The 26924-nt window shown below is 37.4% G+C and overlaps 1 protein-coding gene across 4 annotated transcripts in view; it reads left to right on the forward strand.

Moving 5' to 3' along the window:
- The window catches only part of USP6NL (USP6 N-terminal like), a 123444-nt gene that overhangs the window by 75829 nt on the left and 20691 nt on the right, over positions 1–26924 (forward strand). For all 4 annotated transcript variants that reach the window (XM_051635590.1, XM_051635595.1, XM_051635571.1 and 1 more), the window contains 6 exons: positions 4259–4298; positions 8879–8959; positions 18364–18471; positions 21322–21431; positions 24160–24208; positions 26005–26125. In XM_051635590.1, coding sequence (XP_051491550.1) covers positions 4259–4298; positions 8879–8959; positions 18364–18471; positions 21322–21431; positions 24160–24208; positions 26005–26125 — 509 coding nt within the window. The remainder of the gene's footprint in view (positions 1–4258; positions 4299–8878; positions 8960–18363; positions 18472–21321; positions 21432–24159; positions 24209–26004; positions 26126–26924) is intronic.

Consider the following 26924-nt stretch of genomic DNA (forward strand, 5'->3'; position numbering starts at 1 on the left):
ACTGGTGATTATTGCACTGAAGCTCTTCCATTCTCAACTGAAGCTGCAAATGATAGAGGAGCCTTTACATTTCTTTATTTAAGTCAAACTAGAAGCAGGAAAATGCTGTGATTTGAGCCAGCAGGGAACATATTGCGGATTTAAATACAAATGTAGGAGAAGAGTAAATTTGATGAGTGACTAATATGAGAAGGTTTTTCCTGGTGTTTATATTGAACAAGTATTTCCAAGTGCTGCTTAAAAAAGACTGATTTAAACAGTAGAGGTGGATAGGTGTCTGTAAGCTTAAGTCTGAATCTTTGTAGTTTATTTAAGCTACCACTGTTGCTTGAAGGGGCTAATTACAACACAGCTTAATGGTCAAAACCATAGATTGCATGTTTAATGTTCTGAAATGTCAGATGTTTATTCATTTAAGATTATTATGTCTTTTAATTTATCTTGAAAAATCAATGAAAACCTGTGCTAGCCATTGTGGTGGATTTAAAGATGTAAAATCCAGTCATCACTTAAAATCTAATAAAGCTTTTTCAGTCAAGGCCTTGTTCTTTGAAATGAAATCCTGTTTCTTTGCATTAGAGGCCTTGTAATCCTCACCAGAAGGAGGTAATTGTCCAGATTGAAAGACAGGAGGAAGATCTTGGGCCAGTGAGGACCACGGGTAGAGGTCCTGAGTTCCAGTCAAACCTTGGAGTCTGCTACTTCCAGTGAAATGTCTTCAGGGAGCCTTCTAGTAGGAAACCCAGCCTTCATGTGGACCCCACTCCTTATTTGAATTAGGGTTTGATCCCTGCATTTTGCAGCTCCCATACCTGCTGTCAACATCTTCAGACCATTCTCTTAATGCTTCAACACCAGGGTTGTTTGGCAATGTCAACCAGAGCCCTTGAGCTGCTGTTGGGTTGCAGTGGGGGGTGCCCAGCCCCAGGTGGGAGGCTGTAGATTTTATGCCTGGGGCAAAGGCACACACCAGATGTAGTGATCTTTGATTCCTGTCTGATTAAATGGGTGAGTTTACCTAGTTTGGATCTTTCTTTATTGTGGACAAGAGAGTGTTACGACTTAATTTCTGCTGAGTGAGACCTTATTTACATGAGTGCAGTTCAAAGCTGTCTCTGTGACTCCTCTTTTGGATCTCGAGTATTATATGGTTCCAACCTAATTATGTTAATCAGTCCTGTTCTTCTCTGTATCCCTTAAATAAATATTACTTGAGCTATTAAAGGAAAGCAGTCATCTTAGGGCAGGATGTGGCTGTATTATGTTAATATTGTTTGCTACTTCACATTATTACTTGAAGTACAGAGATAAAAACCATAAAAAAATACAAGTATAAATAGGCTGGGGACAGTGGGAGAAGATTCAACATTAAAAGAAGCAATGAAAGTATCACAAAATTAGGTTGGCTAAGCTGGGGAAGGAAGGGGAAGATTAATAATTATAAAGAAAAAAGTTACAATAAAATTACAGTTATTCATAGATTGTGTGTTTAATTCTACCTAATCCTTTTTAAGAAAAAAAAAAAAATGTGGTGCTTCTGCATAGAAAAACACACTAAATGTAAATATTTATTTTTAAATATCTTAAGGGAGTTGGGAGAGTTTGTTTGCCCAGTATGCCTTCTGCTTAGTCCTTGCAGGATGGATTTAAATATTATGGATGTGAGTACGTGGGCATAGTTAGTGCAGTGTAGTTAATTGAGAGGAAGATCTCCAGGAACTCCTGTGTTCCAGCCCAGTGAGTTACTGAGAAGCCTGGGGCAATTTGTTCAGTTTCTGTGCTGTGTTCCTGGGGCTCTGCTGCCTGTGGCATCTTGGGAATAAAAAGATGGGTCTGGCTGAATGTGCTTCTGTGGAATTTCAGTGCTTAAAATACCACATAGGTATGTGGTATTAGTGCCTAGCTATGCAGCTAAAGAAATAACAAGGAATGTGGTCATAAATTTGCTGCTGGATTATTTTAGTGAAGGGAATATGGTCTCTGTTTCCCAGGACAAAAGAACCTTCTTTCACTGCAAGGTAGATTCAGCTGTGCCTTTTGTTTGTACATCAATGGTAACTTTCAAAATTAGCCGAGAGCAGCTCCTTGCTAAATCATTGCAATTCATTCTTCCTTTGCACGAGAAGGTGGTTTGATGAATCCTCCCTGTGATGAGTTTCCATACCAGGTTAGCCAATGTTGAAGCTAAGTTGCCAAGTGGCACCAGTTGGGCAGAGTAGTAGCTGTGTCCCACGTGAGTCCGTGGGGGTGTGGAGCTGCTGCTGTGCTCCGTGCAGGATCGGTGTCTTGCACACTGCTGGTGGCACTGGGGGAAGAAGAGCTTCATGTGTGCAGCGCTACAAGACCAGGGAAGCAGTTGGCCACCAAGAATGAGGCTGCTGTGTGCTCATCTTGCTGTGTGCTCATCTTGCTGTGTCACACTGATGCTTCTGGTTGAGACACAGTGCTTGATAATGTGGAGATTTAGCATGGGGAGAGAAGAAGAGGTTGCTCAAGAATTTAAACTTCTAAGTGGCTTAGCAATAGTCTTTGTACTTAACAGCAAATAAAAATTCCCAAACAACAAGTAGGTAATAAATTTTACTTTTTCTTCCCCTTTGCTTTTTTTCTTTAAACTTCAAATAAGCTTAATTTTGAGGTGATACTTGGCATACAAAGGACTCTCTGTCTCTTTGTTAGTGTAGTTATATGGCGATATGTACAGTCTTTTATATTTATATAAATTTATATAATGTAAGACATAGTATAAATATTATTTATATACATATTTATATTTATAGCACTTACAACCTTGGACAGCATTGAATATAGGCAATTTCTAACACATTGGGAAGATGTTCATCAGAGGTCTCTTTGGATTTTGATACTGTTCTTCCAGAAAAATTTTAAGTACTTGGAAAGTACTTCTAAATGAACCAGTGATGTTTTTTGCAATGCTGTTCAAAAGAAACACTCTTGGTTTTTTAAAATTAGTTTCTAGGCAAGGTACTGGAAACTTTGACTTGCTTGTGTGGTCTGTGAATAGGTGTTGAATAGAGCAAGCTTTTCCATTAGGTGAATGATTCAAATATATTTTTTATTCAAACATAACTTCTGAATCTGAAGATAAAATGTAATTCAAGCATTTTGCATCAGACTGTTCTTACATTGACTGTAGCAGCAACTGCTTTTGTAGCCTTCCCCAGTGTTGTTTTTCTCCCTTGCACAGATTTGATACAGCTCTAAAATACTGGGGTTTAATGTTCTTGCTATAGAAGGCTATAATGATCTGGGTAGCAATTTTTTCATAATATCAAGACTCAGTAGGATTTTTTTTTACAAATGATTTTACATAGTTCCTGCTTTTTAGTCTGTTTTAAAAAGGGTTTTGTTGGGTGTGTTACTTATCTGATCTGTAGAGCAGAAAAAGGGAGCCTTGCTACTTACAGATGAGCTGCTGTGCTTTCAGAAGCTGCAGATGATGCAGGCAAAAGAAAGCAGCCTCATTTGTCATCAAAATGGTCCAGTTACTTTTGATAAGAAAAACACAAGTTTCTTTGATAAGAAGAAGTTAGAGCCCTCAGAATAAAACTAAAATAATACAAGGTCTGAACATGTATCTGTTCACAGGCTGTTCTGTTCTTCAAGCTTTCAATCCACAACTGGCCGTTTTAGAAAAGCTGGGCTAAAAAGCTAAAGGACTGGATGTTGTAATAGTCATTAGATGCCTAGTAATAAAACTGATTTTTGTTGGGCTTTTCCTACCGCCTCCTCCCTGTTACTTAGACTGAGTTGTGTAGAGTTTTGAGAAAACAAATGTTAACTCTTAAGTCAAGCAAAGTCTTGATGCTCTTCATAGGTCACAGCAGTAACGGAGAAAAACCTTTTATAGGGGTATTTCAGCTAACAGTAATATGATCTAATAAAACTAAAAATTCACTTAGGTTTCAGTTCAGTAGTAGAGCACAGGATACTTTTACTAAAGAAAAAATAAACTTTCTGCTGAGTCCTTGTCTTTTGAAGCTATTCAACTACTTTAATTTAGAAGTTTTATAGTTTAAATAATCTAGGTCTGTACTTAAAATATTGTGAGCTTTATTGTGTTTAAAAAATAAATTCTAAGGGTTCCTTTGTGTCATTGTCTTTGCTCTCTAAAGTTCAGAATTCTGCTTTACTCATTACTACATATTGCTACTGTAAATGCTTGTAAGAATCTGCACAGAAAGGATTTTGTGCCTAGATTAACCAAGAGTAATACGAATTTTGTCTTTGTTTTCAGTCCAGAGGAGCTTCCTGTCCATGATGTAGCGATAGAAAAGGTAAGTCCAGTGTCTTCCAGGTTTTTTTTTTAAATAGGAAGTAAACATTTACAGATGTATGACTTTAAAAATATAAATCATTGTGAAATGAGGAGATGAAGCATTCTAGTGATTTGCATTCCCAAAGAAACATATTCTAGGTCTATAAGGACTTTGGTCCTTGAGGCCATGCTAACTTGTCCACAGATCCCTTGGGGCCTACGGGATCTTTTCATGTACTACTTGCAATGAGACATGAGATTTCCTCAGCCATTATATGACCTGTTAAAGGAAACAGCTACTTAAGAGATCACACCCAGCTCTGCCCTGAAAGAGCAAGAGCTATTGTCTCTGTGTCATGAGCTGTCATCAGCTGTAGAGGGTGGATGGATTGTCCAAGTGAGGTGGTGGCTTTGATGCCCTGAGGAGATTCAGTTCCCTGGGAATTGAATTTCTACTTTTCTAGGCCTAGTTACTATTGGTATTTCCTTTTGGTCAGCCAGACCCATTGTTATCTCCAAGACCAGATCAGATTCTTCTTTGTCCATATTGATCTTCTGTATCATCAGAAAACTCAAGATAAAATATTTAAGGCTGCAAGTTTAAAGTTAGTACTCTTGGTTGCCCAAATCAATAGAGTACATAGGATAAGGGATGGAATAACTTATTCTAAGGCAGCTCAGCTCCCCAAGTGTTAAGAGCAGTAGCTGCTGAAAATTAGTTATTTCAAGCTTCAGTATAGGGCAGTAGCTGCTGAAAATTAGTTATTTCAAGCTTCAGGATAGGGCTAGTAAGAATAATTCTCATTAAAAAGGGAACTTCTGAGTCTGGTTCATGTGCATTTCTGTGTATACAGTCTGAAATCGTTGTTCTTTCCTGCCATGTTTCATTATATTCAATTACTTAGTAAGTGTATATATGATTTCATTTCCATCAAAAGGACACAGCAGGATTGTGAGTCTATGAGCATAAATATTAGGCAACTTGGAATTAATTGTGGTGTGTGTGTTTTGAAGCCCTGATTCACTGTGGCTTTGTAGTTAGCCTTAAATGATTGGGGGAAAATAATCTCAGTTCTTTGTCCCATATTGGATTCAAGCTGTCTGAGACAAAATGTCAGTACAGAAAACATATTTATTGAATCAATGTTAAATTGCAAATCTAGTGCGAATCTTTTATAATCCTGCAGCAATGCTCCTGTATTAGACTCCTGTTTAAACTCCTGGTGATATCCTGACCTCTGCTGGTTTGAGGTTTTTCTGTCTTCAATCAATGGCATTTGAATCTTTGCAATTTGAAAGATATTTTCATAGGATAATTAATATATCATGTTAATTGTAGCCTAAGACTACCATCTTCCTGTGCAGTATCTTTTAAAGTCACTTAATTGGAACTATTTATGCTTTCTTTTTGCCTTACTTTTACATTTAAAAAAATATTTTTATCTTTTAATGTAATTTACAACTTATGTAAAGTTGTGTATCCTTGTGAAATTTGAATCTCTATTCTCCATATACACTCTAGTGTAAAGGTTAGGTTGGGGGTTCTGTGTATGCGTGTGCATTTATGTTCATAATACTTTTAATTATGCATTATTAGTGTGAATGCTTCATTGTTGCTTCCTTAATGCTTCATTATGTTGCTGGGTATTTGGTGACTTAAACACATTGAATCATTGTCCTATATTATTAATTACTTCAGATGAATCATCCAGCACATCTGAGATTAAAATAGGGGAGGAAAAACCATCTAGAGGAGAAAAGTAGCCGGAGAACTGACCTCAGGATATGTGGAGTCTGTGTCTTGACTCTGTTTTTGAAGTGCTATGAAGTGTTTTCTAAGTAATATTCTGTTTGATTTGTTTTGTCTTTGGTTTATTAGATTATAAATTCTCCAGGGAACTGTTTAGCAAATTCTGGTTTTGTCTGAGGCTTCTGGTTAACTGCTTGAAGCCTCAGCTCTAGCACGCCTGCTCTCCAGGAAGGTGGAGTGCTGCACAAAAGATGGATGCTTGCCACCTTCATGCTATTTTGCTTTCAGTAGAGTGTTATTTACTGACACGGGAGAAAGAAACTTTCTGTGCTTCAGTTAGGGATTCTGTTATTCCCAGTGGCAAGAATTCTTCAAAGTGTAAAATATACTCAGGAGACAGATAAATGGATTTATTTTTTTGGTGACAACTACATGGAACTTGCCTGAAAGAGCAGCAGCTGCATCCCTCTACTCTGCAATGAGCTGTGTCAGATCTATCCGTGTTTTCAGTGTTGCACCTGTTAGACATGAAAGTGAACATAATTCAGACTAGAAAAAAAAAAATAGCTAAAAGTTTTCAACAACTGAATGCAGAAATAATTGCTGTTTTTACTACAGTGGCATCACTTGAGAACTGGGATAAATTGACACAGAAGACATAAAAGCTTGAACAAGCATACAATTGAAGTGAGCTTCTGGCTCAGAAGACCAAAATCTTGAAAGTAGATCAAACGTACAAACAAAAAGACTCTGGGAGCAGATAGGGTTTTATTTTTCTTACCAATTATCTGAACAGCCTGTTGAGGGCAGAGACCTTTCCTGACTTGATGGTGATGTTATTCTTGCAATCTAAACTATGCCTAGAGAACATCTGCTTTAAGAGATGTTAACAATGGTTATTTCTTAAAGGGGTCAGGAATGTAGATGAGAATCAGAAACGGGGTTGTGAAACCTATGAAATCTGGGAAGCAGTAGTTTTTCTACAGTTCCCTCTAACCAAAGCCATAAGAAAAGTGTTTTAAATAATTAAAATAAATAAATATATAAAGGCAAGTGTTTGAGATGTTACGAAATACAGCATGGAACCTGAACAAGAATGTGGGCAGTTGTTTGTAACATGCATAGTTAGATAAGGTTGAAAAAGTAGAGGCACTTCTTTCCCTGTAACTTTCTTATGTAGGCTTACATCAGCTGGGCTCAAAAAGAAATAAGTTAGAGAAGAAAACCCAAGCAATTCATTTCCAGGACACTTCATGGGCTGAATCATGGCTGGGATGATCAGTAGTCATCAAGTCGTATTGCAAGTGCAAGACTTTGGCCTCCTGGATTAGAAGAATCCTTAGCCCATTTTGTTGCACTGATAGCCAAGAAAGAATGAACAAATTCTGATGAGTAAGAACTAGAAGTAAAATTAGACTTCTGTTGAGACAATAAGTAATAATTTTCTTTAATATTTTCCCCCAACATTTCAGATGGAGTTAATGAAACTATTAATAAGTTTTCAGTATCCTGCAGAGCTTTAAAATTAAACCCTTACATCGTTACCAGATTGCATCACTAGCCATATGAAACAGTAAGGAAGTTCAGCACTCCTTCCTGTCTTTATTAAGCCTTGGATTTGAAGTTGGAGGAAGACAGACTGTCCTCTGCAAAAAAAAACCCCAAAATCTAAATATTTGTTAATGTCATCTTAGAAGAAAAATAGCTAATACCACACACGTTTTTCTGCTTGAGCTTCTGCTGATCCTGAGCTCCAAAGCATTATGAAGGAGTTGAAATAGTGTAGGTTTTCGGTTTGTTTTCTTAATATAGTTATCTATTGAGTATACCAAGAGACAGCTAACCTGCTTTAAGTTTGTAAAACTGGGCTGTAAAAATATGCACTGAAGCTCTTCCTGTCATTGGAACCAGCTAAATGAAGATTTTTGGTTGTGAAGCGCCAAAGTGCCTTGAAATTCCAGGGACTAAAATAGGCAATTCCAGGTGCTTGTGTGTTTCTCAAATTCAAGAAGTTGATTGTGACTGTAGCAATGTTTTCATAGGCAGAAGGATGCTCCTTAAGGCAGTTACATGTTTTGAAAGATGTGTGGAATTTGTATATTTCCTATGTTACATTATATACTACTTAATATAACTGTTTATTTTGAGAAGAAGGGGTTTGTTTTGTTTTGAATTCCCAATTTATCACATGGTTACTGAAATATTCTTGTCAGTAATAAAATTTAAGGGAGTTGATCTTACCTTCAGAAAAAATTATTGATGTTAAGATACAGGGTCATGTAGGTAAAAATGTACCAGGCCAAGGATGAGAATCACCACAGGGCTTTCTAGCATTTAATACCCAGAATTCGAGCTTATTCCCACTTCTCCTACTGCTCTGTTACACTATGTGCTTGTTTTTGTTCATTTACTTTGTGCCTTTTTAGCTATGTGCCTTTTATGTGATCACAGGAAAACAGTAGCTAATTATGTTTAGGGCATGTGTGGGTAAAGGTGATCATTGTTTCAGAGTCAGCTTTTAAGAAGCTTGCAGCATTAATTATTTGCCTGAAAATTTACTGAATACAGAAACAAATTTAAGGTGTTTTTGTACTTGCCAGAAATGTGTAGAGAAGAAACTTTACAAAGATTGTACTTAAACTGCTCTTACAAAATGCAGTTCTTTACATTATTCTAAAAAAAAAAAAAAAAAAAAAAAAAGTTTTTTCTTGTTTTTTTGATTGCCTGGAGTTTTTGGGATAAAAAGTTGATGCTGTGTTAAACTTTTTCTCAATATTTCTAGAAAAGCATAAATAATTTTGAATGTATGCATTTTCAAAAGATTAAAAAATCTGATTTTTTTTTCCTAGCAAAAGCACCTTGAAATTGAAAGAACTACAAAATGGCTTAAGATGCTGAAAAGCTGGGAAAAATACAAGAACAGTGAAAAGGTAAGGTCATGCATGCTTTTTTCATTAGCTATCACTTCTGAATGAATGAATAATGTTAAATTAGATTGTCTATGTTTATGAGATCTAAATAAAAAAACCCCAAAGCCCCCACACTGAAAAACAAATGCATTCTCTTCTTCCAAAATGCAATGATAACCCAACAATCTGATGGTCACATATAAGGGATTTCTGAGGGCACTGTCACATAGGCTCTCTAACATATTGTTGTAATTGTGTGCTTGCACTGTGGGGTTGGCACTAGGATCACACACCAGTCTGTGTTCACCTGTGCAAAACAATCTGTGGAGCAGGTGAAGCATCAGACCTGCTTGTCTTGTCTCGCAGAGAGCTCCAGTGGTGTCGGATTTAGGCTCTGAGAATGCAAAGGAGGGAAAAGAAAAATTGCTAATAACTTGAAAAGAGGGGACACCTTTGGGTGGGTATAGCTGAATTCTTCAGGAATCATAAATCCCTCTCAAGGGTTATGAATTTTAGCTTCGCTTTTTAAATTTTCTTTGTACGCTGGATAATGTAGTATTAAAATTACTCTTGAGATACTGGTGTAGTTGTCTTAAGATCTGTGAGGTTTTTTGTTATTAATCTCTTCTGTGGTTTCCTCTTTTTTTTTTCTTTTTTTTTCTTTTTTTTTTCTTTTTTGCAGGCCAGGTTTACTGAAGGGCCTAGGATAGCTTACAGTCTTGGATCAGTGAAAACCTCCTTGAATAACTCTCCAAGGAAACTGATTAGTCACAAGATGAGGCATATAGTTTGATGTTTAAATTATCACACTTCCCAGCACATATATCTTAGGATATCTCAAGATATCTGGTTGCTTTGATAAAAGGAGGGTTGCACTGATTAAGTTAGAAGGTAAAAAGTAAAGGAAGCCATTCAGTGCCCTATCCCCTTGGGATAAGTCTGTTTTTCCTGTGAATAATATGCAAGACAGCATTCACAGTCTTCAAGAGAAGTGAATTTTTTTGTTATTATGAATGGGATCTACTTTTGAATAGAATACTTTATAACTTGATGGGCTTTTTTTCTATTATAGAACCAGTATGGTAGAACTGAAATATGCTGGCAGCTACTTAGCATGCCCAGAAGTACTATATTTCTTGACTTCACAAAAAAATAAAAGTACATTTATTTTACATGTGAAGCAGCAGGTGAATTTGAAGGAAGTGAATTGGCCCATTAATAATCTTTAAATTGCTTTTGAGTTTTTTTAGTTACAGAATTATTTTTATCGTACTCGGACAACAAATAATGGTCTGGAGGTAATGACAGAAAGTGGGTTATGTTAGGTATGCCATTAAGTGCTAAGTGTTTTTACCTGCTTCAGAAGCTATGTAGAGGTTTTCATGTGAATAGTGTATTTGCTGGAATTGCAGTCTTTGTCATTGTAAGATTCTGGAAGAATTTCAGTGGGTAAAGAACTTGCTGGAGAGGCTGTATTCTCAAGACTGTGTTTTGGGGAGGTTTTCATATCTGTTCTTGCAGCTTCTTGGTGGATAATGCACAGAATATGAAGTTCTCAAATTTCCTCATCTCCTCTAGAGGGCTTAAAACTTGCATTTTCTGCTGTTGGTATTTTCTGATGCTGCTGATCCACCCGTCTTTTGCCCAAGACTAGAGGACAGTTGTGCATCCCAGGTTTCTTCCTGGGTGACTGTCCTGCAACAGTAGCTTATTCCCTTAGTAGCCTTTCATTTTGGTACATTGTTCCGTGCAAACTGGAGGTCTTTGAAGGGAGATACGAAGACCAGAATACTTGTTATCCTGGTGAGCAGGGAACTGAGATACTGCAATTGAAGCAGAAGAAATTTACTTGGCGTGTCCCCTACTCGTTGTATCTGCTTACTACCTTTAGTTTTGAGACTAGTAGCTATTTCTTGCACTTTGATTTTGTTAAAAAAACAAAGCCAGTGGTTGGTTATAACTAAGAAGCTAGCAAAAGAATTTTCTCAATTGTATCCATGAAAAAGTAATAGTTTGTTTGACAAGTTTTTCTTATAAACATACTTTCTGTCCTGCCATTTCCTGTGGAATGAGAAGTTAGAGGTCTCAACATTTGTGGCTTTGTTTCTTTACTGTAGCAACTGGGTGATTTGAAGATCAAGTATGTTCCCAAGTCAAAGGGATGATAAAAAAAATTGTGTAACAGCTACTTCATTTGCAAAGAGAATGTTAAATATGACCTTTCAGGTAACACAGCAGCTGTGTGTTACCCAAGCAGCAGCAGTCTTCCTCTTCAGCCATCAGTGAGGTCAGTCCATTACACTCTCACTTAACTGACTAATCCTCTATTCCCCAACCATGCAGAAGGTACAGAAGATCAGCTGAGCTGGAAGAGTTTCAGTTCATGTAACAAATTATAGGCTGGATTATAAATAGTGGCAGGAATAATTCAATATGTTCATGAAGAGGATGAACTCTGCTTGAGGCTAGGAAAAATTTTCATTGATTGTTGAACTCTGGTGGAGCGTGAGACTCTGAAAACTCCTTGTTCTTTCTTGCATCATGTGTGGTAAGTGAACCAGAACATACAGAATAAAGAATCAGCTTCTTCCTCCTCCTGAGCATGCAGAGGAAAGTTGGACATTATTTGTCACTGCTCTTTATGGAAAGCCTGGTGGTGTTCTCAGGCTTGTACAAAACTCCGAAATAAATGCAGATTTTACCCAGAAGTGTGCTGGAAGAAAGCACCAGCTTTCCATGCTTACCTTCTTGAAGTGTGGAAGCAATACCTGCGAGAACAATTCCTGACCCTTGCATTCTGTCTTCATTTGATTGGATAAAGTGGTCAACACTAGAGGAACAAATTGCTAAAGAAAGTGAACAGTCTATATCTTAACAGTCTCACTTCACCTGACATTCCCATGGTTTCTGTGCAGTCAGGCTGCTCCTGAAATCAGCCTTGTTTAGAAACAGCACTGAAGGGAACATTGTGGGAACAACAACAGTAAAAACACAGGGCTGTAGATTACAATTGTAATGGTGGCTTGGTTTTGGAAAGTGGCATACTTGAGAGATGCCTGTGTTGTCACAAAGAGAGTAAATGAGAGTCAGAGGAGGTGCTGGTCCTTGGAAGGTGATGTGTAGAGAAGGTATGTACAAAGTACAGGACTTCAAACAGCCATTTGAAATGAGCCCTGATGTTATACAGCTGAGAGAGTTTTGGCTTCAGGAAATCTGTTCATACTGTACACATACCATAAATAAATCCATATATTTTATTACATTATCCAAAGCTGTCACATGCTTACTTGTAAAATAAAGTTCTCATTTAATTTACAGAGCTGCCTCTTGGCTGCTTCCTAATTTTTTTTTCCATCATAACCTCACAATGAGAATTAATGAGAGAACATTAACACAGTGATGTGTGTGTGTCTGTGTCTGTCAAAGTTGCTTCAATTTACATCTTTCCCTGATCTTTCTTGTGGAAGAATACTTCAAGAGAGAGATGGAAGCTCTGGGTATTTCACCCTTTTCCCATTACAACTGTGCTTAAACCTAATTTAAAAAAAAAAAAAAGGGGTGGGAGGGTAGGGAATGGAGGGCAGCAGTGTGTGACCATGAGGAAACAGAAAGCAGTGGAAGAGCTGAGACCAGAAATGTATCAGTCTCTACCATATTTGAGTAATGATTTAAAGGTAATGAAGGATGACATAATAAAATGAACCCATGTAGAACTCTATAACCAGGTGTAAAGCTCCTTGATTCCTACATGATTATTTAGGCTTCTTTTCAGTGGAGTTATCATAATTCTTACAGACACCAGTCTCTGAAGTGTGTAATGGCCATTGTGTCTGTGCACAATTGATATTTGTCAAAGCTTTCATCTCCCCATCAGTCATTTCTTATGCAGGAGCTGTCACAGAGCAGCAAAGTTTGTGTTTCAGTGTGGTCTTTCTCTAGGCTTTTATTTCCTATTTGTATTCTACTGCTTAATAATCCCAGGTTCAATCAACCATCACACAGAGTAAATCTTTCCTGGCTTAGTATGATCATAACTTTCAGGAAAGATTAAATAAAACTGTTGTATGGTATATTCCCATTTGAATATTTCCACCAAAGTATTTGTCTTTTCCTGTCTACCTTCTTCTGTCTGTGATTGAAGTTGCCTAAATTGAGAGGGAAAGGAAGAAGAGAAACAATCAGAGTAGCTGGCAATTTCCAGCTGTTCTGGCATTCACACAGAATATAATAATCAAGTCCCCACTTAGTCTGGAGTCTGAACACAGAGCCATAATGAAGAACCCTCTTCGCACGCCTGAGATCTTTTGAATGTGATTGAGCAATTCTTGTATTTGCACTTTATCTTCCTTTTATGCAACCCACAGAAGTTGAAGAACCTCTAAAGGCAGCAGCCTTTGTAAATATACTTTCTTTTAATCATAAATACACTTTTTTTGGTGAGTCTTCAGGTTTTAATTCTTACGCTTCTCATCACTGATTCTTTTTGAGGCGGCAGAGTCCCTCTCCTGCTTGTGCAGCTCTTCCTGACATAACTGAGAAAGTTTTATTTTTGAGAAAACTAGTTGTATATCTTGCAGCATCAAAAATACCAGTTCTCACTCTTCAGACTAGTACTGATAGTGGCCTCACTTCTTATCCTGTGACTGGCTGGATTTATGAGTTTAGGAGATTGGGGAAGGGGAAAGAAGGGAAGTTTGTATGTTCTGCAAGTTTTTTGCATGAAGTCCACATTAAATGTTGAATGTTATAGTATTTGACACAATGGCTAATTTGGAATATTCCAAATTTGAGAGTTTTTTTCTTCTTGCTTTGTAAGTTTTTTAATTAAAATTCTGTATGTTCTCTTGTTTCACAATGGGGAGGTCCAATTTACAGGTCCAGTTTCTTTTGGCATGAGAAACTCCTTTTGTATTTGCAGGTGTTAGGGCTTCATCTAGTGATGTCCTACCTACTTCAAAATCAACATTAATAGTAGTTGCAAGAGTTTATGACAAATGTCCTTGGCTGAATAGTAGCTTAGATGCAATACTGAAATGGAACCTGTATTTTTATATAAGTTGCTTTGTATAATTATATATACTGAGGATGACTTTCTTTTTCTGTGTCCTGTGCTGATGGAAACATCCCAGATTCCATAACACCATTCTTTGAATAATGCATGTTTTCATACAACATATATTTGAATTCTGAGTTTATATACACATATTTTGTGTTATTATATGAAGAAACCCTTAATTTCAACAAATTTGTTGAAGATTGACTCATTTCATCTCCCCAGAAGCGGAAAAAAAATAAACTGCTGAATTTTCTATTTTTTATTTACTTATTAACTTAAAACAGACGAGTAGATTAGAGTTCTGCAAGTATGTAGGCCCAGCCTAGCTTTTAGCAACATGTTTTCAAGCTTATATTAAATATGGAAAGAAAAGACAGCAGAGGGCAGTAGTATGGTACTTATGATAAAGATGTTAAATTAGTTAATAATCAGTTTGCTCATTTTACGTGTTCTTTAACTGTTTGGTGGTGACTAAATGATTATCAGAAATTGTTTTTTCTGTGAAGTGTATGTGGGACATCTGACCACCTTCCCCATTCCCCCCCAGCCCTGTCTCGAGATGCAGTGCAGCCATGTCATTTTTACAGAATAACACAAGATCATGCAGGATGGTGGAGGTTGGAAGGAGCCTCTGGAGGTCATATGGTCATATGGTCCAACCCTTCTTTTCTAGCAGGGCCACCTATAGCCAGCTGCCCAGGACCACGTCCAGACAGCTTCTGAGTATCTCCAAGGATGGAGACTCCACAGCGTCCCTGAGTAACCTATGCCAGTGCTCAGTCACCTTCACAGTAAAAGAAGTGTTCCTGATGTTCACAGGGAAGCTCCTGTGTTTTCAGTTTGTGCCTATGCCATCTGATCCTGTCACTGGCCACCACTGAAAACTCTGCCCTCTTGGCACCCACCCTTTGGGTATTTATACATATGGAGAAGATTGCCCTGAGCCATTCTTCTCAAGGCTGAACAGTCACAGCTCTCTCATCCTTTCCTCATACGACAGGTGCTCCAGTCCCTGAATGATCTTGTTGGCCTTTGTTGGACTCTCTCTGGTATGTCCATGGCTCTCATGTACTGGGGATCCCAGCACAGAACACAGTACCCCAGGTGTGGCCTTGCCACTGATGAGCAAAGGGAAAGGATCACCTCCCTCAGCCTGCTGGCAGTACTTTTGTCTATTGCACCCCAGGATACCATTAGACTTATTTGTTGTAAGGGCACTTTTTTGGCTCATATTCAACTTGGTGTCCACCAGGACTCTCACGTTCCCCAGGCAGTGTTCCAGCTGGGTGACCCCCTCAGCATGTGCTGGTGCCTGGGGTTGCTCCTCCCCAGGTTCAGGACTTTGCACTTCTTGCTCAACTTCATGAGTTTTCTGTCGAGGTCCCTCTGGGTGGCAGCACAACCCTCTGGTGTATCAGCTATGCCTGCCAGTTTTCTATTGTATAGAAAATTATTTGCACTTGTTTCCATGTTATCTTTTGTGTAATGAAGGGTCTGCTCTTGAGTTACACTTCTCTCTTGTATGCAGGACAGACAGTGACAGTCCTTACTCTTGTTTTCTGTTGAGTCTGTAGGCAGGATCTTGTAACAACTTAGAAAGACTGAGAGCTTGTTTCTCCACCTAAATAAAAGAATAGTTGGAATAGCAGAGTCAGCTAGATACAGATCTGAAATGATTTGCAGGAAGCTCAGAATGTTGAGTTTGTTCTGTCAGGTAGTGCAGTAAATTGATCTTGGCTACTGAAAATGTTTGCTGTCCTCTTTTTTTTTTTTTTTGTTCTTTCCCTCCACATAACTAGTGGGATGATAAAACTGCTGTCCTCTCTGCACTTTTAAACATTACTTTTGCCAACTAATTTTCAAACTTTTCTTTTAAAAGCACTTCCACAATTCCCTGTCTTAGTTTTTACTTAGTACTTCAAGGACTCTTCTAGTGTTTGGCTGTTACAGTCTGGGAAGTACAGAAGACTGGAAGACTGTAAATGCCACCAAATCCTCTGAAACTGGTTTTTCTTCTCCTAAAAACAACCCTAAGCAAAGCCCACACTTTGGATGTTTTGAACTTGTTTCAATTCTATTTCAATGAGAAGCTATTATGAAGACTTATTTCTAGCCTGTGATATGCACCTGACCAGTTATTAATTTAGAACAAAATTTGTCTTAAGACTTTCTTTTTCAACTAGTTATCTTCATTAATAACTTTATGGTTGTTGGAGACATTGGAAGATGAGTTGCAAAATGATAAGTACCTGGCAAAGATATTTGTTATCAAGGTACACTGTTGCTGTACTGTGGGTCTGAGGAATGCAGCTACATCTGACTGGGGATGCATAATACTGTTGTGGAGTTTTTTCAAAGTTTCCAGTAAAGATTTTGCAAATTTGGTTGATTCTGCTTTCTAGTAGGCAGGCTAATGTCTTTGCAGGATGACTCCACTGCAACTGGTGTTGCTTGGCTTTCAATAGGCTGAATTACCCTCTCTCTCACAAGCAGTGATCTGTGTGCCTGGGTTGACACGCACTGGAATTCTCTGTGTGAGCTGAAGTCTGGAATTATTTCTGTAGGAGGGAGCTTTGTAGCACTGGATCTTGTTCTTTGTCCTTACAGAAGAAACTGTGCTGACCGAATTGTGCTTGTACTAGAAATGTTGCTATTTAAGCAATCTCTAATATTAAGCCATAACCCTTCAAAGTTACCTGCTCTGGTCGGGGTGCTGGACTAAGTGATCTTCAAATGTCCCTTCCAACCCTTAACATTCTGTGATTCTGTGAAGTTTTGTTTCCATAAGAATGCTGTTGAAATTCTTGTGTCAGAGTTACACATTTTAAAATCCAGACACGAATCCTTGCTGGCATAAAAGACACCTTCAAAGATCTGATGTGTCCCAAACAGCAGGAGGTTTGCAAATACACTGTGAAGAGAGGTTCATTAATCTTCCAAAACTGGAGACATGAAACACGTGAGAAAGAAAAAAGGATCCCGTCCTTGAGGAGGACATTTCTTGTGAAATATTTCTTAGGTTACAAACAAAACTTTTATAAATGTTTTAAGGAAGTGATAGCTTTTTCAGTTGACATTCTTAAGTTCTGACTTTCATTGTAGGTTCCCTTTGAAATCCAGTTGTCTCTCTATGCCATCATTAAAGCAATGGTAAAAACAGAATTTCAAAAAGGTTCATTTTCTTTGTTAGAGTTCTGTGGTTTTTGCTTTATCAGACACATATCCAGAAGGAGGAGAACTTTTTTTTTTTTCCTGTATGTTTTTGGAATTACTAGGATTCAGTTGCTCTGAGGCTTTGCTTACCTTGAGTCTCTCCTGGCTGCATAAAGCATCAGATGAGTCCAGTTCTTCATGCTCTGAAATGCTGCAGCATGAAGAGATGCAAATCAGAAGAGAAGAGAGGAAGGCAGTTGTTAGTGCTCCTGATTTTTTTTTTTTTTTTTCCAAATATGCCCACTGAGAACCAAGCCATTGGATGAGAGTGCAAGAACAGTGGCATATCAGAGGCAAGATCAAGAGACAGTTGATGTAGCTACCCTAGTTATGCACATGTGCTGAGTTACCCTCTTCTGACCCATTTTTAATACAAGCTTTATGTGTCAGAACAGAATGTGTCAGGAATGGGGAATTTAGTTTTCTATTTCACAGCTAAGAATTGCACACAGTGCTGGTAAGTTGTTCTGTATTCTTAGAAACTGTAGCTGGAGTATCTTTTATATGTTGTTTTTGTGCAAATGTTTTAATATATATTTAGGAAACTTACCATTAGTTTAGAAATTTGATCTGAAAGCTTTAGAATGGTGATCTCACATGTTTGTTTGGTATGCATCCATACATTTCAGCACACTGTTACAATTTTCCAAGAATACAAAAATCAATTATGCTTTTTTTTGGGGTGATACTGCTGATTACCTTGTACCATTCCCTTTTATAGTTTGTAATTATAGTGGGTTATTTGTGGCTTGTCCTGAAATACTGTGTTGCTAAGAATATGATTTTTTGGGGGTCTAAATTACCAAATTTGGAGTTATCTTGCCAATATTTGTAGAATAAGTGCTGCTCAGCAGGGGTGATACAATTTTTGTAGGCTTTTCTACATGCTAAATTCCTGGCTTGTACACATCACCTGCATAAAGTGATATTTTGTCCTATCTATTTTGTTCCCTATGCTTCTGCTGATTCCATCAACAGATATCCCAGATGGTGTCACTGGACACTTTTCAGTCCCTTAAAAGACACTGCCAAAAGTCCCTTTGGCAGGACAATTGATGTAATTGTCTTTTTCTCTTCAGAATGTTGTATGTCATTGTTCCTTTTGTTTGGAACATTGTAGCTTGTACTTCATTTATATTTTATTTTCTTTTTACAGTTTCATAGGAGAATTTATAAAGGAATCCCACTGCAGTTCAGAGGGCAAGTCTGGTCTTTACTACTTGATGTCCCTAAAATGAAAGAAGAAATGAAAGACTTTTATAATGTGAGTTTTCAAAATTTCCACTTAATATTTATTAAAACATTTCAGATACTAAGATTGCACACTTTATTAAGCTTTTGTTGTCACGCAGCATGAGAAATTGCATCCACCCTGTTTTAGCTAGGGGAAAAAGTGTTTTGAAAAGCACTTTTCTAGCTTATTCTTGGAGTCTGTAATTTATGTAATTAATTAGATCTTCTTTTAATTTAATTTCCCATCCTCAAATCCTTGCAAAAGCCTTTCTAAAAGCAAAGCAAAACAAAATAAAACAACCCCTGTCCCAGTAAGAAGACAGAAACCTCTGAAACTACAGCTTTTTGAGAAATGTCTATTAGGAAGCTCCTTGTTAGCTCAGTATCAGTAAGAGAGTTCTAGTATTCTGGAGAGGATGGAGGTTGGTGCCTTTATCTTTTAAAAGCCAGAAGAAGCTGTCTGTCTTTCTGCTATCTGATCTCCAAGTAAAGCTTAGATATCCCTTACAAAGCCCTGTCTGGTTACTTGATTGTATTCTCAGAGGTGCACCTGATGACAGGAAGTTAACCCCATGGAATTCTGCAGGCATAGATCGACCACTTGAGCATATCTTTGACTTAAAATATAAAGAAAATAGCTATGTCTTAATTCCTCAGTCTCTGTCTTCACCCTCAGTAACAGTTAAAGCAACCTCTGAATTATTGTGGCTACATTCCTCTAAATTTTTTCCCCTCCTAACTCAGTTTTGTGTGGGTGTGAATGTAGCTGATGGCCATCAGAGCTGGACTTGAAACCAAGAGTGGAGACTAGGGTTCATGTGCATGCCTGTTAAGTTAAGCAGAATGGGAATTGAATCCTTTAAACTTCTGTCTTTCCTTTTCTGCCTCTCTTTCTGCTAAGTGATTATAGGAGCGTTTAGCTAAAGAACAGCAATTTAGTATTGTAGAGTGTTTGAAATTTTCCCCACAGGAATTTCAGTGTTCACTGCCTTCTGAAGAAATCATGTTCAGAGTTTCAAGGAAATGAAGTGCTGTTTTGATGTTGGCATTTTCTAATAGTGCTTTTTTGGAGCTGAGGCTTTGGGTCTGAGTAGACAAGGAATATTGTATGGTCATGAAAGAAGATCAGTGGTGACACTGATGTTATCTAAATTTTAGTCTTTGTGATCTTCACCTTAAATTATGTATTTCTCTTTAGTCTGACATACTGCTGTTTCTCACGATTATATTTTGTTTAACTTTTCAAGACTAGTGGCAGTTCCAAAAAGGATAAAACAGTTCATACTGGATAATGTAGTTGTGGGAAAGAATACTGAGTAAAACAAGGATTTAAAAATAGGTGAATTAATCTTCAGACATGATAAATGCCATCTAGTGCTCAGTGGAAAACAAAAAAGTGTTTATAGTTTAGAGATAGAAGTAGAAAGAACTTCTATCATTATCCTAGTTTGTTTATTTGCAGTAAGCTCATTTTAGTGCTCTCCATTTTTCCCATTTCCTGAAGTGATATTAACACTTTTTATTACAAGTATCACTTACAAATTGCACACCTTAAAATGAGAAGGAAAATACACACTTTTGCTGTAGGTCAGACAGCTTCTTTCAGCTCTCTGGGCAGGGCAATGACCAGTTCTTAAGCTTCTGTCCTTTCCCTTCAAACTCTAGATGCCATTTCTTTTCACTCACACTGGAGGCTCCCATGATGGCAAGGACTCAAGGTGCTGCTTTTCACACTTTTCAACAAATCACAGGCTCGGGGTCCTCCTGCCACCTTAAAAATAAAATTTTTTCCCTTCTTTTCTTGCTGTCTAGGGGACATTGTTCTGGAATTTAGTAGTTCAAATTAAGTTGAAAGTTGCATGAAACTGATTGTGGTTAATGTTGCTGGTTAATGGCTGCTAATACTTGGTTCAATGACTTAGAGGTAATTCCTGATATGTCTGAAGCTGCTGGTTGTATTCAACAGACTGAATGGATGTTGTTGTTCCCTGTTTCATCCCTTTGTTTTTCTTATTTTTGTCTTTCAACCTTTTTGTTTCCTTGCAACCAGAATCTGTGGAGTTCTGCCTTTCGATATTCTTTAATAATGCCTACTCAGATGTAATGTTTTGAAAATACCACATTGAATACAGTTAGAAATGTCTTGCAAACTCAACTTTTAGGAACAGAAGTGAGAATGAATGAAAGAATCTCAAAAGAAAATTCTTGTAAGAGCGAAAAATGAGGTGGCAATCTAACCTGTGCAGGCTTCCTAAGTATTCAATTGGAAAACTGGATTTAATTATAAAACATTAAAGTAAGTGTGGAAGCAGAGGTGTTCTACAACTAAATTGGAACAGAAAGATAGGAAATTTCTAGAGAAATGTCCATGATCTCTACTTGGATAATAACTGGCAACTATGTAGCTATTACATCCATCTGCTTGGAGAAAAACGCCAGAGAAGTATAAAACCCACACTACATGATTTGCTAGAAGTCTAGTATGTGGAGCACTTATATCTTAGTTTCTTGTTCCTGAGAAGTAAAATTCACTTTGTCTTGCTCCAGTGATGTGCCTACCTGAGAAATAACAGTAAGAAATCTGAAATGCTTAAACATAGCCTCAAATATGGGTGGTGAAGGGTGTGTCATGAAAATGTGTCTTATGGCATTGGTCTTCTTACATCTATACTGTGTAAATGTATCTGCCTCTATAGAATTCATAAATGTACATGGAGATTTTGGAAGCTAAAATTGTCATCTTGTGAGTTGCTGTTCTACATTAAGTGTTTTAAATAGTAAATTGACAAATTCTTCAGCATAGTTGTAAAGGCTGGCAGGTTTTGGCTATTTTAAAGTTCACAATTTTAAACTTAATTTCTGTTTTTTCCTTTTTTCCTAGAAATTGAAGTGTCAAGCACGAGGGTCTTCACCAGATATTAGGCAAATTGATCTTGATGTAAATCGAACATATAGAGATCACATCATGTTTCGTGACAGATATGGTGTTAAGTAAGTAAATTTAAAGGTTTTGTTTGGTTTGTTTTAAAACTGGCTTCCCACCTGCCTCAAGCCTTTTGGACTTGCACAATAATATTGAATGTAATCTCCAAACTTTCCAAGCAGGATTGTCTGTGTGCAGTGATGTAACTGCTGTTACTATTGCAAAACCAGACACAGTCACTTTCAACCAATTAATTTTCCCTTAGTATGAGGGGGTCAGTAGCATTCCAAAGAAAAACACTTCTACACTGTTCTCATGTTGTTTCATATTTAATAAAAACAGAGATTGTAAATACACAAGCATAGAAATTTCAAGCTCATAAGTTAATTAAGATGGATTACCAGTCTTTTTATTTAACTGTCTATTTTCAGAAACAAAATAACCTTTTGCATCTCTTCTTCCCAGAGATTCTAGTCTTCCTTTGGATTTTATATTCCTCTTCTCCCAGTATCTAATTCTGAACCAAATAAAGTATATATATGTCATACTTTTCTATATATTTTACATAGTCTATTCTATATTTACTATATTTTTGTTATATGTTATAAATATCTATTGTATTTTATATGTGAGCATTGATTATTTATGTATCTAGGCCATAATGCTTTTGGATTTCTTCTAAATGTTAAGGTTTCTTTAATTGTCATTGGATGAGGAATATTGGGCAGCTGTCATCTTTAAAAATACTTAATTGTGAAAAAAGTGGCAACACAAACATCAGCATTTTTGCTACTTCACAGCTTGAGCACCCTGCTGAGAAAAAGAGGGTATTTTCCCATCTGTGACTGCATTAGTTTTTAATCTCCTTTTCTTTCTAAGGCAAATTCTGCAGTAGTCTGCTGTTTTCAAAAAGCAATACTTAGACCTGAGGACTTTCATGTGGTAATAAACCAAACATCATCTTATTTTAGGTATTTTGTGGACAAGTTCTAAATACGGGGAAGTTCTCTGGGGGCTGCAACACAGGGTGGAGTACAATGCAGAAATTCCCAAGCTGAGAGCTATTCTGTGCAGTTTAGCTCTGTTTGTGCAGTGCTATCTATACTTGAGCCTACATGCCTGGCCTCTCAGGAGTGCTGACAGGGCCGTGCAGAAATGCCTGTGTTGCCTGTGGGCCTCAGCAAGTTTTTATGCACACATTTTAGGTGTTAGCAGAAGCTCGCTACCCCCTCAGTCTGGGGTTAACACCAGCACAGCCAGCTCCAGTCCCTGAAACTTATGTTGTAAGCATGCCCTCAGAGTCCACAGGAAAGCCTTCGGCTGCATAAAGCAATTTCACACTTGGAATAGATCTTGGAATTACTGCACATATATTATGCATTTCCAGTGACGCCTCGATAAAAAATTCTGAAATCATTTCACATAGCGATGAAGTAAAGTCCCCCCAGGTAAACCAGTAGCTTGTTTGACTTTTAAGTAGACTGTATGTCTTTGAAGGTTCATTCTTTTACAAGTCTTTATTGGGATAATCAAGTGCAAATAGTACTAAAATTAACATTATTTTATGTATTTTACTGTGAAAAAGATTGAGCTCTTATGCTCAGTGTCATATGGTGGGCTGAAGATACAGATTGTTCCTGTGTACATTTGGAACCTTTTAGTTTGTCCTTGTAAAATAAGGCTCCAGCTTGAGATCTAGTACTTCAGGTTACGCTTGACATGGGTTACTGAAGAATGGCTAAGCTTCAGTTCTGCAAAAAGGCAAACAAAAATGCCACAATCTAGATCTTTTGACAAAATTCTCCAAGTATGCATCCTCTTCCCAATAGAGTAGCTTTTTACTTATACCTTCTTTTCTTGACCTGCTGGTATCTATTTCTAGACTTTTGATTAGTGACAGGCAGAGGGAATTTCACAGGACAGCAAAAGGACAGCATGCAAAACTCAGCAGTTAAATTTTGGCAGTTTCAGTTGCAGATGAAACTAGGCAATCAGATTTCCAAACTCACTCCTCAACAAATCACAAAAAGTAGGTGTTACTCTAAACATGAATTATGAGAGCTCTCCACCATTATTTTGATATCCCAATTGGAAAGGAACAGTTTTGTTTTGGATTGGGTTTTGTGTTTTTTTCAGTTGTTTGTGGTTGTTTGTTTTTTTTCGTCTCATTACCTTCACAGAGTAGACTATTTTTACAGAAAACAAAGGATCTATGCAAAGCTTTTTGTAATTCTAACTGAAGTACATGTTGATCAATACACTCTGGAGAACCTAGCATATGATGGCGAGTCAGAGTTGATGTTTTTCTTCAGTTTGACAGTAGCAGTCACTAAAGCAGCCTTTAGTTTGGGTGTCAAGATTAAGTCACCTTTGTGGCTGTTTTGTGTATTTGAACTCCTCTGCATCTCTGTTAGAAATCAGTAAAAGCTGTTAGCATTCTGCAAGCACAGAAATCAGATCTGGGGTGCTTAAAGTTTGCAATAAATCAGGGTTTGAAATGTAGCCCCTCCTATGTTTCACTTAACCTGTACGTAAAAATGATGATCTGACACCATTGCCTTCTCAAAGTATTATAGGTATTTTTTGAAACCTTTCCACATGTAAAACATCTGAGAAGTGCTAAATATAACATTGGTTTGAAATCAGAAGCACATCATCATGAAGTGTGGTTTGTCCTGTTCTTTAGTGCTAGGCAAGTTAAATTGGGAAAACAGGTTTCTCAAACATAGTTCACTACTTTTATGTTTTTACAAAACAGTATTACAGTGTTTTCATTTTCTGCTCTTATTTCTCCAGGCAACAGTCTTTATTCCATGTTTTAGCTGCATATTCCATATATAACACGGTAAGTCGTGTACCTTCACACTTGATATGCTTTCTCTGAATGTGCCATAAGATAATAACTTGCAATTCTGTGTCATCTTTCTCACTAAAAAAAAATCTGAAACAAAAACAAACAGCAAAGATTTTGGAGACCTTTGGCAGGACATAAAAATAATTTGTTTGTTGACATGTTTTGAGCTGAAGCTAAAATATAACAAAGCGTCTCGATTATGAGCATCTTATTGCACAGACTGAACTGTGCATACAGTTTGACCAAAACTAATATTGTGTGTAATAAGGATGAATTTGTGCTGTTCTGGGGTTTTATACTACTGGTATTTTCCCCGTGTTATGTTATTCGTCTCCCATTCCTTTAAATGATGGGAAGGAAAAGGCAGTGCAGAAAGATGCATGTTGGAGAAAACAGGCATATTTCATAACCTGGAGGGTCCTAACAAATGGAAAATGGTTTTAAAGTTTCCATCTTTTTTACTTAATCCCTCAGTCTTGGCTGCAGTCCTGGATGAGGATTTGCTAGAGTAGAGTTTCCAGACTATGTCACAAGGGCTAGAAATGTAGGTATTTTGTAATGCCTTTTGGCTGCATACATAAAAATAGAAAAAGAATAAATGCTGTTGTGTCCACATTTAACTGTGTTTTATTCACCATCCCCTCAATCATTGTGCCCATTTTGATAATTTTTGTACACCTTTTGTTTTATGTCCATCAGCAGCTCCCTCGAATTCAATGTAAAAACACAAAGTTAAGAAAAAGTGAAATTCAGCAACTCTTGGATTAAATATCACTTCGCTTCTAGGAAACATAACCATTCTATGCTGTTTCAGTTTCTGTATCCCTACAGTTGTTGGCCTATAAAGAAATAACCTTGCTGGAGTTTGTTGTAACTACTTGTTACATAGTCTTAAGCTTTTCATTGTAAGCAGCCTTTAAACACTGAGAAATAAAATTCTGGAAGGACTTTAATATATCTTGTGTAAAAGATTGAACTAATATCTTCAAATTGCATGAAAATCAGTGTTTACATTCAACTGTTAAGTGTAATGATGGGAATACTGCAGTGAGGTTTTTATTTTGCACTTAATTTGTTGCATTCTTCCTCTCAGTGGGTAGCAGTTCCTATGCTTTGGTTTTATCTTTGCAGCAAAGTTCTGTTAAGAACTTGTAAACCTGAAAAAACTTACTAAACAATTAAGTCATTGTCCTTGCAAATACTTTATCAGTGGGGTTATCTGAGCTGTTAAATGATAGTGACAGTTGCTTCCTGCCATGAAGTCAAAATTAATAGCAGAGGATACACTCAAGATCAGCTTTGGAACAATAAAGTGTTTTTCTTTGGGTTTATTACATCTGCTTGCTATGGGCTGCTAAACTTAACCATTTTTGTAGTTATAGGTCACTCTGTGTTTATCAGATGGTGCCCTGGCTGTAAAGCAAAAAAAAAAGCAAGACTCCCTCCTCCAAAAAATTCCCCTAATGACAACTAAATGCAAAATACTTAGATCTGTAGAATAAGAGTTACTTGAAAATAATAATCCTGGCAAGGATTTTGTACATCAGTACAGGGTTCTAATGAACAATCTGGACTTTCACTTTTCAGTGGGAAGGTTGTGCATCATCCCTTCTATCAATATTTTAAAGTTTTAAATATTAAGTGTCTTTGGTTGTGCTGTAATTAGGGAACTTATGCCATCAGGACAGGCATCCACTTTCTTCCCCCAGCTCAAGTAAAAACTAACAGCTAACGGTTATGAGGCTTTTGTTTTCAGCATTTTAGTATTTTTGCTGTCTGATTTTCAGGAAGTTGGATACTGTCAGGGAATGAGCCAGATCACTGCTTTACTCCTTATGTACATGAATGAAGAAGATGCCTTCTGGGCCTTGGTGAAGCTTCTCTCTGGTCCCAAGCACGCGATGCATGGTATGGAGTTTTGTGTCATTTACTATGAATATATAAAGGCCAAATGCCAAGAGGATCATAGAATCATAGAATATTTTTGTTTGTTTGTTTTGGCTCTTCCACATGATGGTTTCTTGATGATACTCCCTAGTTTTGCTGTACAGAAGACAGTGAACATTCCCTTGGTGGCATTCCCCTTCTGCTGTTTATTTGCAGAATCACAGAATTGCCATGGCTGGAAAAGACCTTTGAGATCAAGTCCAGCCTATGACCTAACACCAAGACATCAGCTAGATCATATACCCTTGGTAGCTCTTCTCTGGACCTACTCCAGCAGCTTTCCATCCTTCCGGAAGTGAGGGGCCCAAAACTGGACACAGTATTCGAGATGTGGCCTCACCAGTGCCACTGCAGGCTGATCAGATGTAGCATTTTAGTCAGCTCTTGACACAGAAGTGGTTGTACGCTTTGATAATTTCTGTGATTTCTTGCCTTTTCTGGGTTTTCCAGTCCTCTTTTAGGATGGCTAGGTCTTGGTTGATCGATCACAGTGTGAACATGTTACGTGTCAGATAGCTTAGGTCCCAGTACAAACTGCTGTGCAACTTCTTGGAGAAAGCCTTTGGTCTTTTTTATTTTACTATCTTTTAACTCATTGGATTAATTGCTTTAGGAGATGGAGTGAAGAGTTGAAGCTACTTCAGTGATAGAACCTATTAGGTACCTTTGGAAAGTCAAATAGCCAATATCCACTGCTCTCAGTGCCTACATGCTCACTGATTTCTTCAAGGAAGCCCAGTAGATTTAAAAGACATGACCT

The sequence above is a fragment of the Apus apus genome, chromosome 1 (genome assembly GCF_020740795.1).
Source record: "Apus apus isolate bApuApu2 chromosome 1, bApuApu2.pri.cur, whole genome shotgun sequence".
Taxonomy (NCBI): Eukaryota; Metazoa; Chordata; class Aves; order Apodiformes; family Apodidae; genus Apus; species Apus apus.